Here is a 19,704-nt window from a genome sequence, read left to right as displayed (position 1 = left end):
ATTTGCAACTGAAAAATACAATTTATTGTAAGACAGAAAAATTTAATACACTGCATATAGGAGAGGAAATGGCAGAAGTAACTCGAGAAGGCATGACTGAGAAAACTGTAACGGGCGCAACAAGTATAATGAGCAGGGCCACCAATGATTAACATTAGGCAAGGAATTAAAGACCGATGAATGATCATGTGATTACAGGAACTAGTTCTGTATGTTGGAGTGACAATTATTTTAAGGATTTGAGAATATCTCATTACAGAGGCATGTTTAATCATTTATGCTGGGCATAAAGTATACCAGGGGTTCTCAAACCCGGTCCTCAGGACCCCACACAGTTTACGTTTTCCAGGTCACCAGGCAGGTGCACTCATTACTCATTGACACATTTTAAAAGATCCACAGGTGGAGCTAATTATTTCACTTGTGATTCTGTGAGGAGATCTGCAAAACATGCACCGTGTGGGGTCCTGAGGTCCGAGTTTGAGAATCTGTGCGTTATACATTTCTCTGCGTAATATGCCTAATATTGGCACATTGCCCACATATTTGTAGTATGTATGAGCATGGATAATCCGAAAATGGATAAGCTGAGTCATCCAGCATGTGGGTTGATGCAAGGTTCCGTAAACTGCACTGCCATGGCTGACCAATAGACCTTTCCCTAGTTCCTTCACATTGGAGGAATGGGGAAATGTTTTCCAGATCTTGTGGAGGAAATTTACTAAGATAGTTCTATTTCAGATGGGATGTTACTATGAGCAACCAATCAGATACTATCTATTATCTTTTAGAAATGTGCTAAATAAATACAGTAAGTAGATTCTAATTGGTGAGCAATGTGAAATAGAACTCCCATCTTAGCAAATGTCCCCCTGTGTGACCATATACTGTGCTATAGCTATCAGTGTATATCTGATGGGTGTCAAGCTATCAGATTAAATGTTTCTTGGTCTGACAGGCATGTAATCTGGCCATGTATGCTAAGCATTATAAAAATGTCTCCTGCGGTCAATAAAACATTGGCAACTAAGGAAATATTCTATCAAACATCAAGATCATTGCTCTCAGTCTCTCTTTCAGGAATAGTGGGAAATTCCACGTTGTTCTGGTTCTCCGCACAAGTATATATGGATCCTGTGTGTTCAGGGACAGAAGTCGGAAACATATTGTCCCAGTAGAGGCTGAGGGTGGAATTATCGTTCTGCTCATTCTCTTTTAGTTCATGCATCTCCTTTGCGCTTCCCCAGGGTGTCTGCACATCGAAAGTCTTATCAAAGTGGGTGTAGTCCACACGGAAAGCTCCTTTCTCCAGAGTCATGCAGGGCTCAAACCGGTGACCCCACAGTATTTCATCCTCTGTGTAGGAAGTCTTGGCTTGACATGTCATACCTGTATTGAATGTGAAATATTTTAAAAACTTGTCACATATATTTTATAGTCTGATCACATTCTAAGGCTTATTTAATAGCATGGTGCAAAGAGAAATGGTGTGCTGTTGTCCATAGCAACCAGAATGTGATATTATGTGTAGAAAACAAGCTTCAGTATAACATACGGTTGCTATTCCATGCATTGTGAACAAATTATTATTGTAACCTGCGTGATCCACAATTACATGGTGTTAGAAGTGGGATATGGACCTGTAGAACAGAAGGGGATGAGTTACTGGTCAGAGATTCTCTGCAGAAAAAGCTGGAAGTTTTAACATTCCTTTTTGGAGTATTATATTTGGGGATGACTTGCAATTCCCTCTTCCTACCAAAGCTAACTACATTTGACCCTTATGTGTCCTGACTTTCCATAGTCACACTGAGGTAAGAATTTATACTTCATTTCTACTAGTTATTTTTTGGCTATTTTACTAGTCTGTATTGAATGTCGTAATATAGGACAGTGTAGGGTACTTGTTTCCTAGCACGGCCACAATCTTATGGATCGTGTACCTTTAAGTTAAGGTACACGATCCACACGATGGACCCGATTTCCTTTGAAATCAGGTCCATTTTGCCGGCAAAGGTACAAAATCGGGGGCATCGCGTCGGTCGGGACCATTAACATTGGTCCCGACGCGACCGACGCGATGCCCCCGATTTCCCCATAGGCTTCAATGTTAAAATATTTTTTAACATTGAAATCGTGAGGATCGCGTCGGTCTTGTGCCATTATAATGGCACAAGATGAGATGGACTTGATTAAGTCCATCTCACCTTTAAAAAAAAGTTGAAAAATGTGAAATGGGCCAATATGACCCATTTCACATTATAGATGTCCCCGTCGTCACCCCACGATAGACGCCAACCCGAAGCGTGGCGAGCGCAGCGAGCCCGCGAGGGGCGGCGGTGCGCGTCCTCCGACCTTTTCATTCCCCTACTATCCACTAGGGCGTGGAGTGAGAATAGAATAGTGTGGCGAGCGCAGCGAGCCACCGAGCCCGAAGCGTGGCGAGCGCAGCGAGCCCCGCGAGGGGACGCGGATACCTTCACAGGTAAACGCGTCCCTTCGCGGGCTTCACAGGTATCCGCGTCCCCTCGCGGGGCTTGCTGTGCTCGCCACCCTTTGGGCTCGGTGGCTCGCTGCGCTCGCCACACTATTCTATTCTCACTCCACGCCCTAGTGGATAGTAGGGGAATGAAAAGGTCGGAGGACGCGCACGGCCGCCCCTCGCGGGCTCGCTGCGCTCGCCACGCTTCGGGTTGGTGTCTATCGTGGGGTGGGGTTTACGTCGTTAAATTTGGGGGTCTAGGGAATATTTTACATTGAATCCAATGTAAAATCGGGTCCCAGGGACCCGATTTACATTTCATTCAATCAAAAAATCGGGTCGAAAATCGGGTCGGTCGCGTCGATCGCATCGCATGCGACCAAATCGCATGCGATGCGATCGACCCGATTTTTCCGACACGACCACCCCGATGTAAATCGGTGTGGCCGTGCTAGGAAACAAGTACTCAGTGTAGTACTACAGAGAAAAGAATGTTTGATGACACATTGTATAACAATTGTAACAAACCACTCCAGACCGTGATTGTTTCCAGCACATGTCAGAGGTCTCAAGTTTTTCTACATTATTTGTCCCAGAAAAGGTAAAGTGGACATGTCTAGGTGTATGACAACCACCAACCAATAGTGCAAATCCATGGATGTCTACATGAAGATGCATTATTAAACAGATAACAGCCACATCCATTGGACATTAGATCAACCCTATGGTTGCTAAGGTGGTAATTGGGATCTTTGGTGCCATTGGAACTGCATCTTTCAACACAGTCTCAACACAGTCTCTGACATCGACAGGCCAACCGGCATCATCTCCCCCCCCCCCCCTTGCACCTAGTCATGGCTCAGGAATGAACAATGAACTTGCAATTCTGATATGTGTCACCCGACAATAACCAATAGGACACATGCACAGTGGGTCTCTGAGCCTTCAACATGGCTGCCTCTACTTATACATGCTCCTGAACATCTCCATAACACAGCTTCATTTTTTTTTTTAAAACCTGTCTTTAGAAGTATAAAAAATATCCAAGCATTACCTTAAATTTCTACTATACTATGTGGACATTGAAAGTACCTGGATATACTGTAGCAATAACCAAATTATTAAAATATGTCTCTGTTCTTGAATCCCATTAATACTTCTGGATCACTCACAGAATTGAGTAAAAAAGAAAGTGTTCAGTCATCTGTCATAATAAGGAAAACCCAATAAAGAAATTACAAACTCAGGTCAAGCCCAGGAAAAAAATCACCGTTTGCGCAGTTTATGCAGACTTAGGGCCAGATGTGCTAAACGTGAAAAGTGATAAAATGAAGAGTGATAAACTGCCAGCCAAATAGGATCTAACTGTCACAGATTGTGTTTTAAATATGGCAGTTAGAAGCTGATTGGTTGGTGGTTTATCACTCTCTTTTATATCACTTTTCAAGGCTTATTACATCTCGCCCTCAGGACTTTATCTGCATGTGTCTGGAGTATATTTTTAAAGTAAGTAAGTTTCATTTATATAGCACACTTTCTCCAACAGGACTCAAGTTGCTTTACAGACATTAAAAAACAATGCACGTAATACAGAGGATGTTGGTGGTACAGTAACAGACAAGTCACAGACAAAAGAAACCCTTGAGCACACAGTAAGCATAACGCAGGAGTGGTACAGCATTTTGGATAATATCTTCCATGAGTTGTGTACTCCACCCTGACAAGGTACCAGGTGCGGCATCCATTTTAGGGACTCTGCGTAGGATTACCCTGGATGGAATAGATTACCCATAAAAGAAATTACCCAAGATGGGTGATTTCAATGTATACTCAGGTCCATGTATTTTTCATCCCATCCACAAGTGCACCAGATGAGGCAGCCATGGTGGGCGCACTACAAAGTTTACACTGTAGGAGATGAGCCATACAGGTGAAGACCCACCGCATACAAAATATATTTAAATATCCTCAAAACTAAAAATCTGCAGCAATTACTAGGAACTAGGAATTACAACAACAAAAAAATCTAAATATCCTTTAAATATGCATGCACCAGTCCAAAAAATCAGAAAGGTCTTGCAGATAGACACTACTTAAAAGAGAATAGTGACATACCGTATACATCAATTCCTATATATCTTTCCAAACCGAACATGTCAGGCAAGAAACTGCATTCCATTTCAGTGGAAATTCATTTGAAGGGGTACATTTACTAAGATGAGTGTTCTATTGAAGATGAGATATTGCCCATAGCAACCAATCAGAGTCTGTCTATTATCTTCTAGAAGATGGTAAATAAATAAGAAGTAGAATCTGATTGATTGTTAATCTTTTTTTTATTTGAACACAATTTTATTAAGTAATTGCAGCCATACAAATATACGGACAAAATGTTTGTCCCACGACATATATCGGTGTAAGAAACTATTTCAAACCCGGATCTAGCACAGTCCACAAATTACAATTTTCAAAATGAAATCATATATCAATAGATAATAAAAGAACAAAGACACAGAAAAATAGCCCACAAAAACATTCAACATAAGTAAACCCCTTAACACCCTCCCCCCACCCTCTCCGTAGAAAGTCATTCCAGGATATCTCAAGTTAATGAACAAAGTAAATACCCAAGTAGTGCCCTCAAAACTTTTGAAGTCATGTGTCTTAGTATCAGTGTTCAGTAAATCAATATAAACACTCCATTTCCTATGAAAACGTTTAACCCTGTTCTCAATATCAGGCAAAGTTGCACGCCGGTAAAAGTAAAGCAGCTTTGTTAGTTCCAACTTAACTGAAGAAAAGAACGGTGGTGAGGATGAGGTCCAGGACTGCAACAGAATCTTCTTGGCCACCGTAACTACCATGGTCAAAAAGGGGACCAGTTCCATGTTACGGCCTCTCAGTTTCCAGGTGGAGAAGTTAGCAAAAAGAATATTTATTGGGTCTTTTATCAAGTGCAAATTACAAATACCATTGATAAACCATATCACCATATCTCAAATTTTATCACTTTACCACGATCCCACATGCTATGATAAAATGACGAGTAGGTACTTCTGCGTTTCAAACATAAGCCTGTTTCCCCAGGCACAAAGTATTTACGTTGCACCTATGAAATATTTGCCCAGGGTAGGGTTTTCAAGTGCACCTCTTGTAGCATTGCGGAATGGAGGGTTTCATTGTTTCGTCTAAATGTTTGGTTAAGATATCTTGAGAGACAACAGATGGTACATCAGAGGGCCGCAACCTTCGACCAGAAAGTATCAGAATCTACAGGGCGCAGATTTGCATACATTTAGTGAATTCTATAGGGGCCAATGGAACTAAGCAAAAAAATAGGTACTTGTTTCCTAGCACGGCGCCACCGATTTTGATTGTATCCATCGGGTCGGAAAAATCGGGTCGATCGCTTGCCAACCAAATTGCATGCGATGCGATCAACGCGATTTTTGCATTGGAATCAATGTAAAATGGTCCCTGAGACCCGATTTTACATTGAGTTCAATGTAAAAAGCCCCCAAACCCCACATTTTAATACCAAACCCCCCCTCATGTTTCAAATGCCCCACCATTGTTAACGCCACCCCACTATTGACGCCAACCCGAAGTGTGGCGAGCGCAGCGAGCCCGCGAGGGGCGGCGGTACGCGTCCTCCGACCTTTTCATACCCCTACTATCTACATCGGCGGGGAGTTGATTTTACATAGTGTGGCGAGCGCAGTGAGCCACCGAGCCCGAAGCGTTATCCGCGACCCTTTGCGGACTTCACAGGTATCCGCGTCCCCTTGCGGGGCTCACTGCGCTTGCCACGCTTCAGGCTCGGTGGCTCGCTGCGCTCGCCACACTATATAAAATCAACTCCACGCCGACGTGGATAGTAGGGGTATGAAAAGGTCGGAGGACGCGTACCGGCAAATTAGCTGGTGATTGACACAAAATCGGGTCCATCGCATTGATTGTATGCCTTAAGTGCCTTAAACTTAAGGCACACAATCAACAAGATGGGCACCGAGCTAGGAAACAAGTACCAAAAAATATTATTCAGCGGATCCCGGACACCCTTCTTTAACATAGCAGGAGGCATGGTTTTGTAAATAATGCCTGACTTGTAGATACTGTACAGAAAAAAGTCTCTATTACTAATAGAATACTTAGAGACTGAGGGGTAGATTTATTAAGCTCGGTGAAGTGATAAAGTGTCTGGTTTTTATCACCGGCCAATCAGCTCCTACCTTTAATTTTTCAAACCAAGCCTGTGACTTTGCAGTTAGGAGCTGATTGGCCGGTGATAAAAAACAGACACTTTATCACTTCACTGAGCTTAATAAATCTGCCCCTAAATTCTGAAAAGATAGCAGACCCCCACCCGGGACAAATACATCCTTATAGCTGAAATACCTTTAGCTTGAGGTAATTTGAAGTAGATACGCCAGGTAAAAAATTGGGATTACCCCAAAACATGGCATAACGCATCATGTTGTTTCTTCGACCCAGTTTTTTTATTAAATCAAAGCAAAATAGAGTACATATCCGTGAACAATATATCATGCATGGCTAAAAAAGTTAAATACGCCTTGGGGACATGTAACAACGCAGCAGTGGAAAATGTAGGGAATAATTCAGAATCTAGGGATTTGTGGGTATAATTGTCAGTACCTTGTAGCCAGTCTATTATATACCTCAAGAAAACCGAGTGAGTGAAAGCCACCAAATGTGACCTCCCTCTGCTGTCCTAGAGTATGATTTAAACCTTGAAATACGGGGTTTTTTACTCAACCATAGAAACCCCAAAAAAGGCCCCAGTAACCCTTTACACAACCAACTTGGACAGTCTATTAGGTATCATCTGTATACAATATGAAAGTTCCGTGAATATAATGTCGTGGACATCCATAGAGGGACAAAGTGCCGGCATTGCGGCGGTCGGGATTCCGGCGTCGGTATTTCGACCGCCGGGATTCCAACTGCCGGCATATTGACTGCATCCCTCTGGAACCACCCATCTGCTGGACCACTGCCAAAACATTATGCACATTTACCACAGAGTGGAGACCAAAAATAAAACCGTTTGATCAACAGAAACCACTGTTAGTAAAATAAATGAAAGTCTCTCAGACAAAAGCTTGTAATCACTGTTAAGAAGGGATACAAATCTATATGACCCTGGATCCCCCATGTAACGACTAGGTTTTGGTAACACCTTAACAACCACAGAGTGAAAGTACAAAGGTAGTGGAGATCCTTTTTAATAAATTATTAAATACCTCTGCGAGGGGACTTCTAGTCTTTTCTACTAAAATTTTGTAGAATTCCTCTGAAAACCCATTCGGCCCAGGGACCTTTAGCGGTTTCAACTTTTTGATCATCTGAGAGACTTCTTCAACTGTTATGGGTAACATTACGAGCTGAGTCAGAAATTTGTGGTATACTAATGGAATCCCATTAGATCAGATCAGCATCAATCGGCCCTTGTGAGTATAAATCTCCATAAAACGTTCTAAAATTATCAAGAATATCTGCTCCCCCATGTTTTCTGTCACCGCCTGATGTCCTTAAAGAGGCCACCACGGCCAAAGGTCTTGAGCTCCGAATTAAACTGGACAGCAAGCGACCATTTTTGTTGACATGTCTATAAAATGTCAAATGCATTGGGGATATATCTGGTAGTTTGGAAGTCTATAAGGGAATCAAAGTGGGATTTAGCTTGCAGATAATCAACTTTTGCAGCCTGAGATGGTGCCACCTTATAAACTGCATAAGAGGTCTGAGCTACCAAGATATCGGATGAACGCTCCTTTTTATATTTGCTAACGGCAATCACCTCTCCTCTCAAGCCTTAGCCGCTTGCCAATGCAACAAAGGGTCAGTGGCTTGTTCTTCATTGGTACTTGAATAGTCTACCCACTTAGCCTCCAAGGCCTGCCTAAATTTAGTAGATGTAGATAAACAGGATGGAAACCTCCATTGCCAGTGAGATCCAACTTCGAAGGGGTCAAGTAGTCTATACTTGACAAAGTGCCATGGGCCGCAGAGACAAGTGTAATCTTGACCCGTTGGGTGTAGCACCTGCCAGCAGTCTATCAATTGAAGCTAATCTGAAAAGTATTTAATGTCCACAGCCTGATGTGGGGGGCGGTGTGCAGGGGTGGAGTACATATCTATAGATGGCAATGCCATGAAATGAAAGTCTCCTCCAACCAACAGCTGGAAATCAACATACAGATACAGTTTGTTTAGCAATCTGTAGAATTTTTTTTAGAAGAAACGTTAGGGGCATAAACATTGCAAAAAAAAAAAGATTCTTGAAGCACAGAGATCTCATCTATCACAAAACACCCTGCCAGGTCTGCATACAGTAGGGAGCACTTATCGGCTAGAGAAGACCTAACCAAGATTGCTACTCCCCTAGCTTTGGAAGAACAGGACGCATATGCTGCAACAGTATATCCCAACATATCCAATTCAACATGTTCATTATCAGTATGATGCATTTCCTGAAGTAAGGCTATATCAGCTTTCTGTTGTTTGAGGTATAACAATAGTTTTTTGCGTTTAATGGGGGAATTAACCCCTCCCACATTCCATGAACATATCTTCAACTGAGACATATTGGCTGATATAACAGTAACCAAATAGATACATTCCTGGAAACCCTGCTAACCGAATGAGAGAACTCTCCGCCCATATCCCCCCCTAATGAAAAAAAATACACCCCCCCCCCCCCCCCATTGAACCCTAAACATGATATAGAACAAAAAAACAGAGAGGGAGCCAAAAACAAAAGGTGACTCCTCCCCCACCACACTTCAGTGCTAACATTAGAACTTCCGTATAAAGCTCCCCTGTGGGAGTAAATTCAGAAAACAATACCTCCCAAGCTATGAGAATGGGTCGGCACCCCTAGTGGTTGAAAAATAATATAGCATGTAAAGAAACACATCATCCCAATATGGAGGAATAATAGCAAGAAATATATCATATAAACATATAATCAGGTAATAGCAATCTTAAAACATTCATCTGTAGAAAAAATGTTCATCTTGACGAGCAGTGTTTTACCATATTATGGCAGAGAAAATACTGACAAAGTTAGTTAAGACTGCAGTGATAATAGTAAGTCTAAACAGAGCGTAGAAAGTCATCCTTAGTAGAACTTGGGGACCCCATCCTCAGGTAAGCACGGTTGTCTCCAGTAGTAGAAAAATCTTTAAAAGTGTCCCCCTCAAATATGCAATCTTGCAGTTATCAGCAATTAGCTTAGTGCAGATCCTGAAAACTTTTCTTGCTCTAGTTACTTCTGCTGAGTAACCTTTAAACAGATGCAGTTTGTGGCCCTCCCACTGGATCGATTTCTGTTTGCACGAGGACATCCATAGAATCTCCTTATGTAAATAATTCAGGCATCTGAATATCGTGACTCTTGGCCTTGTATTAACTCCATCTTTTTTTAAGCCCCAACCTATGGGCCCTTTCAGTAACCATATTGGTGCAATCAGTCTCTACCCCCAGTATGATAGGCAAGGTGTTCCTGATGAAGTGATGTAGTGCTGGATCCGTCCAGTGGCGTAGCTACGTTTTGGGCGCCCCCCCGCCGTAAGGGGGGGCGCCCATACCCACCCCCCGCCGCCGTCGCCCCGTCAAGCACCCCCGGCCGCCCCGTTGCCTATGCTAACCCCCTCCCCCGCAGTCTTACCTATCGCGCTGCGCTGGTCCCGGCGGCTCCGTTCTTCTGCTGAGGACCACCACAAAATGGCCGCCCCCATACAGCAGACAGTTGCAGAGAACAGTGTGCTATATGGGGGCGGCCATTTTGTGGTGGTCCTCATCAGAAGAACGGAGCCGCCGGGACCAGCGAGATACGTAAGTCTGCGGGGGATTGGGGGGGGTAACTATAGCACCGCAGCCCCCGGCGCCCCCACATGCACAGCGCCCCCCGCGGTGGCGGGGGCTGCGGTGCTATAGTTACGCCCCTGGATCCGTCACTGATTCTGGGAGCCCCACCAGACGCAGATTATTTCTGCTTGGCCGATTTTCAAGGTCGTCGATCTTGTTTGTCAATGAGACTGATTTTTGAAGATCAGATGGGATAAATGCTTCTTCAATTCAGCAAAGTTATGTTGAAAGGCAGCAGATTGCTCTTTAGGCATGGGGGCTATGGTGGTTTTAATAGCCCTTACCATGTCCTGGTAGGCAGCAGTGTCCGTAGCATCATTGCCCCTGTCAGTCAGGTGGGTAAAGCAATCCAGTGTCTTTGAGTAGCTGGCCTGTGGGGAGGCTGGGGCAGGCATAGGTAGCATGTCATCTGTCTGTGTCTGCCTGGCAGATGCCTCTATATGTCTTCCGCCATCTTTGATTTCAGCTGCACGCCTGGACGGAGGAATGGCGGATTTGGAATCTCGGCATGGGAGAGTAGTATCTCTCCATGAGGTTCCTCCCGCTCCCTGTGTCCCCTTCCGTGTTGGGCTGTTCTCAGATAAAATGTAATGGTGGTCTAGGGGTGCCGCCTTACTCTACACCCAAAGAACTCCATACACCCGCAGCTGCTTCACATGAGCCTGGAACTGGAAGTCAACATTTAATCTTTAATAGAACTCCCATCTCAGTAAATTTACCCCTAAGACACCTGCATCAGTTTACAACACCTGAGCCAAACTCTTTTTTTTAGCAAGGGGCAGGTATATTCCAAACAGAGGTACTGTAATGCCCAATATTTCTGACCTGAAAGCATACAGTAACAATGCTACTGTATGGCAGCTACTGAGAATTGTTTTAAGAGAGAATCTTTAATACTAAGAAATATTAGGAAATTTTACAGGAATCAAGTGAATGAAGTGGCAGAAAAGAAAAAAATGGTAAAGAATGTACAGATATAGCACCTCTCATTTGGACAGGGCTGGGTAACCAGGACCCACCATCAGACGAAAGGGGATACGTGCGTATGAGACGCTCGAGTGCCCCATTCCATTGGAGCCTACCGCCAACTCCCCGCTGCTCCCCCACCCCCTAACCCTGCCCATCTCCCTGAAGTGGAGACGGGCAGGGATTCCTCTCCCCGCTGCCGAGACAAGGGGACACGCATGCATGTAAGACGGTGCGCCTCTTCACCAGCTCATAATGTTATATAAAAGTCTCAAGTTTTGATTGTATAATTCACTGAACAAAAGATGGAGCACAATTTATCACAATATAAAATATGGACAGTAATGAGCTTAAAACAAAGACAAGGTTAAACTAGCCAATAAGGAAAACGTTAGAAATTATAACTTAAAAGGTTATTATCAGACACGTGGTCATACATCTGAAAGACCTGCTTACAATCATGAGCCCACTCCCCAGAAGTCCATAGTGCATCGATTGTATGCACCTAACCTGTCTGAAAACTGCCACTCAAATGACGCCGGTTGTATGAGCTGTCAAATGACCAATTGCATGTGCTTTAAAGCACATGCAATCAGCTCTCCCAATCCCAACTGATCAAATGATGCAGCACGTCTGATCAGAGGAACAATCCTCCAACCCGCGGGACCGCACGTTGCAAGATTGTGTGCACACAATTTGCACACAATCTGCATACAATCCATCATACAATCCCTTAAAATTGTATGATTGAGTACAATGTCTTTCAGGTGTATGGGGGCCTTATGGCCTACAGCTAACATTTTAGGGATCACAATTGAGTTTATTAACTCTTTGAGTGCCAACATCTCTGTGACAGATGTTTATTTATTTACAGTTTCTTATATAGCGCAGAAGATTCCGTTGCGCTTCAAAATATCTGCTAAAAACGCCAGCGTCGCTCACATTTGTTATATATGTTCAAATTAAAAATGTTGCGCAAAAAAGGATTATATTCCCTATAAGGTAAACATTACAGGTCATTATGATGAATAAAAAGGTTTACTTGGCAATTTTCACACCTATTTTAGCAAATTCACTTGGCACGCAAAGGGTTAAATCAATTAACTTACAGGGTAGGATACTAGAATATTTACAACTTTCTTAATCCTGGCCATATATGGGGATATGATCATTGACATTAAATCTGTCCTTGTACATATAGTAGACCAATATCTCCAATCAATCTCTTTGAGGGGTATTTTTATTAAGATAGGAGTTTGATTTAAGATGGGATGTTGCTATAGGCAACCAATTCGATTTTATGTATTATCTTCTAGGACAGGGATGAAAAACCTTTGGCCCTCCAGCTGTTTTTGAACTACGCATCCCAGCATGCCCTGCAACAGTTTTAGCATGGCCAAATGTAATACCCCATTAATGTAACTGCTTGTGATTATATGTGTATTTATGGGGCATCTGTCTCTGAGCAGAGGGGCCGAGTGATTTATGTGTGAGGAGTCGGATGAGGGGAGCTCTCCCCAAGGGAATGGAGGGAAGTGCTGCTTGGGCTGAGAGGTAGGGTTGCCACCAGTGGCGGATTCAGGAGGGGGGTACCCCGGCACGTGCCCCCCTGTCATTTTAGTTTGTAGCTTCCAATGAGCCCAGCCTCGTGTCTCTAGCCCCCCGGGAACCGGAGATATCGCCTGGCAAAGCTATAACGTTTTTTCCCCATAGGATAATATGGGACCCGTCAATTCCGACCCCCACCCAGTTCCGACGGCTGCCAGTTCCCCCCCTGGCATCACAGAAGCTTGTGGTTGATCTCATTCAATTCCAAATCGCTGGGCCTTCAATATTATACCAGGCTGGTCCATATCGGTCAATCAGTTTCAGAGATATTGCGTGAAAAACGATTTTTTTATTTTTGAAATGTAATTTCATGGCTGTTCATGTTCTTTGAGGGCAGATTACTCTGGAACCAAACGTTTCAGTTTCACTGGACCAAAATCATTCAAAGCCCATTCAAAAGTTCTTCAATATGATACTTGTCTCATGTAAATGGGTTAGTTGGTTCCAAAGATACAGTATAGCCGGTTAAATGAGATAACTGGTTAAAGGGGGGGAGGGGTGATTTTTCTCTCCCCCTCACACCAGAAAATGCAGGGACTAGGCTGGTGTAAAAGGAGCCAACCTGGGAATGCATTTTCTGGTGTGAAAGGAGTATTATTTCAAATAGCCAGGACCTGCAGTGCTCTGAATACAGCCAGGCTCTGCCACTGTCAGCGGCTATCACTTCTGCCTGGCGGCGGCTGTCCCCCATTTACCGCAAGCATGTATTCCCCCTTGGCAATGAGCATGTAATCCCACATGGCAACGAGCATGGAACCTCTGACAATGAGCATGGAACACTTGGCAATGAGCATGTAGATAAGCAGCACTTATGTAGCATCATTTTTAATAGGCATTATGGTGTTTGGCATAATACATAATGGACATAATGGCGTGTGAATTTTGGCTCAATCCATGTGGCATTATGTGAATTTTGTCTCAATCCATTTGGCATCATGTGTAAGGGGCAAGTATAATGGGGTCTAGTATTTTGTTGCATAATGTGTAGAAGTTGTTGTACACTACACTCAAGGACACGCCCCCTGTTGAGTGGCCACACCCCCTTTTCCAGAGCATGCCTTCGGCGCGCGCACAACTACATCCTTCACTTTTTTCGCCATGGTGGGCCTGCGCACTTTATATGTCAGGGCCTATTTTGAATCCCATTCCCACCCTTTCTCTGCCGTTCTCTTAGCATGTACACTGGCACCACTAACAACGCCCCTCCCCCACCTAAACCTTCTTTTATAATGGTGCCCCCCTGTCATTTTATCCTGGATCCGCCCCTGGTTGCCACCTCACGCATTATTGATCCCTGGAAAGACCTCCTGGAGGGTTGCCACAAAATCCAGGAGAATCCCCGAAATCCGGGAGAGGTGGCAACCCTACGCAGAGGGCTTACATCAGCAAGGTATTGTGCTGGCTGGCCAGAGCTTAAGGCTGAGCTGATACTAGAATCCTTGAGTGTCAAAAGACTGGGACTTCTCCTCCATCCTGAAAACAACTGCACTGAAAGAGCACAGAGCCAGCACTCCTCTGGCAGCTGTAATCCCCCCCCCCATCCTGATGAAAACAACTGCACTGAAAGAGCACAGAGCCACCACTCCACTGGCAGAAGACATTGCTGGACACTGTAGCCTGGACGGAGCAGAGCAAGTCTGTCAGCTGTACAGTTAATTATACACATAGGCCATTATAGACCTGCATATCGGGAGCAGCCAGTGCATCAGGTCGGACCCTACAGATTGAACCTGCTGCAGGTTCAATCTGTCAGATCGGACCCATCAGTGACACGTCGCGGGTGCTTTTCAGCACCCCTGATGTGTTGGTCTGATCCGTAGGTGTGTGCCAGGGGTGCAGCACTGCTGGCACACACCTATGTGCAACGTCGGGGTCTATGCAGTGGGGGGCGGGCAGTGGGTCCTGCAGCATGGTTCATGCGGCTGGGGATGGGCAGCAGGGTCTGGGGCGGACAACAGGTATGTGCAAAGGGCAGCAGGTTTAATGTGGCTGGTGGCAGGCAGGAGGGTCCCTCCGGCTGGAGGCGTGCAGCAGCGGCTGTGAGCTTGTAGCGCTATTTGCAAGGCGGTGGGGCTGGGAATCGCTGCTGAATTTGAAAACACGGGTACCCAGTATTAAACTTTCAAGTGTACATGTGTTTTCCTTTCCTATAATAAATTTTGGTTCTTCATGAAGACACATGTGATATTGGTGTGGTAACGGAAATTGCACTACAAGACTGGCATTTGTACTCTTAATAGATATGCTCTAATCTTTACCCCGATGTTCTTCCTTGTTCAAGTCTCTCTATTCTTAATCATCTGCAACAATAGTCAAGATAACTTGGCTTTTTCATCTACCTCCTCACACAATCATATTATCCTTTTCCACAGCTATTACACACAGGGGACAATTCTGAGCCGAGTGGCTGCATTTGCGTGAGGACATGGAAGACTGATTTGCTTCCTTCCACTAATGTGAGTTTGCTAAGTAAACTTAATGCCACTCTTGCCACTGTTTTTCCTATCCACAGCCACAATCATTATCGTTACTATCGACACTCACACCAGTCCTATACTAGGTTCAAGAGATCTGACAGAAACAGTATAAGCCCCAGAATCTTCCTTGACAGTTCCCCAAGTCATGACTGTTCTGCGTCAGAGAATGGTAACCTGCCCAATTCTTTCCTGAAGCCCACAATTTAATGTAAAGATAGATCTGGGCAAGTTTGTTCCAACTAAAGGTCCGTACACACTGGGCGATTTTTCACAGTGTTTATGGACAGCGATGAAGGGGAAAATCGCTGGGCTGAAAAGTGCTCAGTGAAAACACACAGCTATTTTCACCCGTCCAAGTGATGTTCCTGGTGGTGGATGACTTTCCATAGCACACACTGGGCGGTTCAAACGAGAAAACTGAGCTGCTTTCCTCTCAAAGTCACCCAGTGTGTATGGGCCTTAAGATAGGAAAAGGAAGGTTTCTGGACTTTAAGACGACATGCATTAGCTCCAAAGTCAATTGGTTGACCATTATGGTATTAGGTCAATGTGGACAATAGGTCGACTAAAGCTTGACAAGGTGATTGACACATGAGGAAAAATCGACATAAGTTTTTTGCTACTTTAAAAAAAAAAAAATCAGAACTTTTTTTCTACCTTACTATCCACGTGGACTATGATTGGGAATGGAAAAGTGTGGCAAGTGCAGTAAGACACCTGGCCTGAAGGGTGGTGAGCGAAGCTTGCCATGCAAGGTTATGTACAGTAGTACATTTATTGGTGGTCCATGTGCTCAAATCTACAAATCGACACCAAAAAGATCTCAAGCTTTTGTGAGTGTGGACCTTTTTTTTCCTATGCAGACCTGTTGCAAGTCAAGGGGTTGACTTCAACACTGTCAACCCTATGATCCATATCCGGAAAGGAATATTGAACTGTATGTAATGTATATTGGCAACCTGATGCATTTCATCATAACAAAATGAATTTTTGAAATAGAACCAACATGTGGCTCTAACATGCTCGGAACTCTGGCACCAGTCAGAGATCTCAAGATGTTTTCTAATAACTTTAAACTGTATTAATGATTTATTTGACAAGAGACACATGGCACATTTTGGGTAAAGAAAGGGGACATCATTTGGAAGCAAGAATTTAAGGCAGTGTTTTTCAACCACTGTGCCCTAGGCACACTAGTGTTCCTTGAGCTGTTCCCAAGTGTGCCCTCAGATCTAGAGATGCCCTAACCAGTTTATAGCCACCACCAGGTCAACTGTTTTTTCCTGGTCTCTTCTTTTTATGTAAAGGGCCAATGTATTTTATTTTTGTTACCTGTGGGGACCAGTGGGATTGTTTTTTTTATATGGGGGCCAATAGTTTTTTATTTTTTTTCCTTTGGGGGCCAATGTGTTTTGCCCTGTGGTGTGCCTTAGCAATTTCAAAATCTTATTTAGTGTGCCGCAAGGTAAAAAGGTTTAAAATCACCGATTTAAGGTAACATATACAGTATCTTTAAAACCGTTCATCCACATGAAAACCTAGTTCTACTGCCACCCATTTCAGACATTGGGCCAGATATATTAAGCCTCAACAAGAGAAAAATTGGAGGTTAGTAACAAGTGATAAATTGACACTGTTACGGTGTCCATCGACCTATTTCATGCGTTAACCTTAGCCCTGCTGGCCTTTAGTGGTCCACCTAGTGTATGTAGACCTTCATAGTGTTGACTCTATAACCCTAACCCGTGCATCCATGCAAAGAGATCCACGTAACTCAGAAGCAGTCATACAATCTCCGCTTCTTCCAGTCCCATCTCTCATCTTAAAAGGGTTGGCTCTTATCAAGAGTCTGGTAGATCACAACACATTCCCAGCCTCGCATTCCAGGTTTCGTTAAGTGTGAATATTACCAGCTGAGTTCTGTTCCCCTCTACCCAATTAACTAGCCTGTTGGCATAATGGGCAATTATGTTTGCCTTAACTTTGTTTCCTATGCTTTGAGTCATATACATTTATTTATATACCTGGTCGTCCAATCTAAACACTACATCATTTCACTCTCCTAAACATTTGTGCGAGACTTATTTACACATTTATCCTGCTCCACACCTGCTTCCATTCTGTGTCAGTGCCCACGCTGCTTTCCTATTGCACAAAATTGCCAGTGCTATCCATTGCTTATACACCTTTCACATTGTAAATGTCGGGTTTTACCCGGGATTTGGACATGGTCCTTCCCAGGAATGACACAGCATTTGCCAGCTTGATGATGTCATCGGGGGGGGGGCAGGGTGGCTACACATCAGGTGGAGGCGGGTGATGAGGCAGCACTGAGGTGACGCTGCTGCCTCCTCCATAGAAGTGAACGGGACCAGGGTCACTTGACCTGTTTTACCTGTTCATACTGCCCAGCAATCCAGGTCCAATACGTGAATAACACTTCTTTTATCTCGGGTCAGATTGCCAGGTTGCTGGATATTCAAAATCGCCCTTTCACACTGCATGTGATTCCAGGTCAACCATAACCCGGAATCAACAAGGGGTATTACAAGGTCAGTCCTCCCCACATTCCTTACATAAGCAATATCATCCTCAAATATACTGCTCAAGACATAATCTACTGCTCCTATTCCCTGCCACAACTTCACCTTTTCTTCAGTGATCCCATTCAGTTTTTCTTACTTCATACTCACCTTTAAGGACCAAGGTGTTTATGGAGGCCTCAACCCGAGTTTTTGTCAATGTCCCCATTACAAATTATTTTCACCAGCTTTACTAAAGACTTTTTATATGTCATTTTTGCTCCATCCTGTAATAAATTGCAAGCTCTTTAAGCGTCTCACTATTGTCTATCTCCCCAATTGTGCACTGCGGTTTTAAATAATGCTAGTAGGATCATTTGTAAAACCGGCACCTTCTAAAGTTTGCAAAGAACGTGGCGCTTAAGCAACATTTATTTTCTGTTTTGTCACTTCTTATCTTTACTGTTTTTGCAATGTCTTATTATCACTTGTTGTTTAGTTATTTTGCGCTGTACAAAAATGGAATGGACTTCACAACAGTCTTCAAATTGAAATTGGAAAGATGGTATCTTATCAACTTTCGACATGTTGCTTAACCCCCTGTCAAGGCACAATTTGCCCTGGAAGCATTGCTTAAAAAATTTGTATTGTTTATTTTACATCTCTACGGAATACTGAAATATATATACATTAGTTATTTTCTATAAGTCAGGATCCCAGTGGATCCAGTCAGGATCCCAGTGGATCCTGACTGGTAGAAAGTGCTGACTTTCAAAGTTCCTCAAATAGTGTAGTTTCACAGTAATATTTACTCTAACATTATAATTTTAAAATAAAAATGAATGTTACTTTAAAAGAAAAAAAGGTACTTATGTACTAGATGGGCTGCCGATTTTGAAATCGGGTCCATCGCATCGCATCCGACCATATCGCATGCGATGCGATTCGATGGACCCGATTTTTCCATAGGATTCAATGTTAAAATGGACTGAGTCCATTTTAACATGGAATTCAATGGGAAAAGGGGTCCTTTTCATACCCCTACTATCCAAGTGGGCATGGAGTTGGATATAAACCTGTGGCGAGCGTAGCGAGCCACCGAGCCCGAAGCGTGGCGAGCGTAGCGAGCACCGCGAGGGGACACAGAATACCGTCCCCTTGCGGGGCTCGCTTCGCTCGCCACGTTTCGGGCTCGGTGGCTCGCTACGCTCGCCACAGGTTTATATCCAACTCCATGCCCACTTGGATAGTAGGGGTATGAAAAGGACCCCTTTTTCCCATTGAATTCCATGTTAAAATGGACTCAGTCCATTTTAACATTGAATCCTATCGAAAAATCGGGTCATCGCATCGCATCACATGCGATATGGTCGTATGCGAGGAGATGCGATATCGCATCGCATCTGATTGTATGCCTTAAGTTAAGGCATACAATCAAAAAATCGGCAGCCCAGATACTACATAAGTACCGAAAAAAACATACAGCAGCCATGTTGATGATGATGACTACCATGTTTATATTCACAATCCAGATCCTTTATTTGATGTGGCTACATGTAAAGTCTTTGTCCACATACTGTATCTTAGGATATGTACACTTGAACCCAAACTTTTGCAGCCATAGGGCTATTTCAGTAGTTGTTAATGGACACTATTGTGTCCATTCACACGGAACGTCCCGGCCGCCCCCGGTTGCAGACGGATCCCACCACTGGAAGGGACGGCTGCTGAGCTGTTGCCATCCCTGCCATTGTAA

At 43.8% G+C, this 19,704-nt stretch overlaps 1 protein-coding gene across 1 annotated transcript in view; it reads right to left on the bottom strand.

The window, feature by feature from the left end:
• Positions 1 to 498: 498 nt before the first annotated feature.
• Positions 499 to 19,704, bottom strand: part of LOC146042097 (G protein-activated inward rectifier potassium channel 4-like) — a 31,440-nt gene continuing 12,234 nt past the window's right edge. The window contains exon 3 of the mRNA XM_083162007.1: positions 499 to 1,389. Within this exon, the coding sequence (XP_083018133.1) occupies positions 1,043 to 1,389 (347 nt within the window). The 3' untranslated portion in view covers positions 499 to 1,042. The remainder of the gene's footprint in view (positions 1,390 to 19,704) is intronic.

Source organism: Crinia signifera, chromosome 19, assembly GCF_055691185.1.
Source record: "Crinia signifera chromosome 19, ASM5569118v1, whole genome shotgun sequence".
Taxonomy (NCBI): Eukaryota; Metazoa; Chordata; class Amphibia; order Anura; family Myobatrachidae; genus Crinia; species Crinia signifera.
Note: the sequence above shows the minus strand (reverse complement) of the source record. Positions and strands in the feature narration are given on the sequence as shown.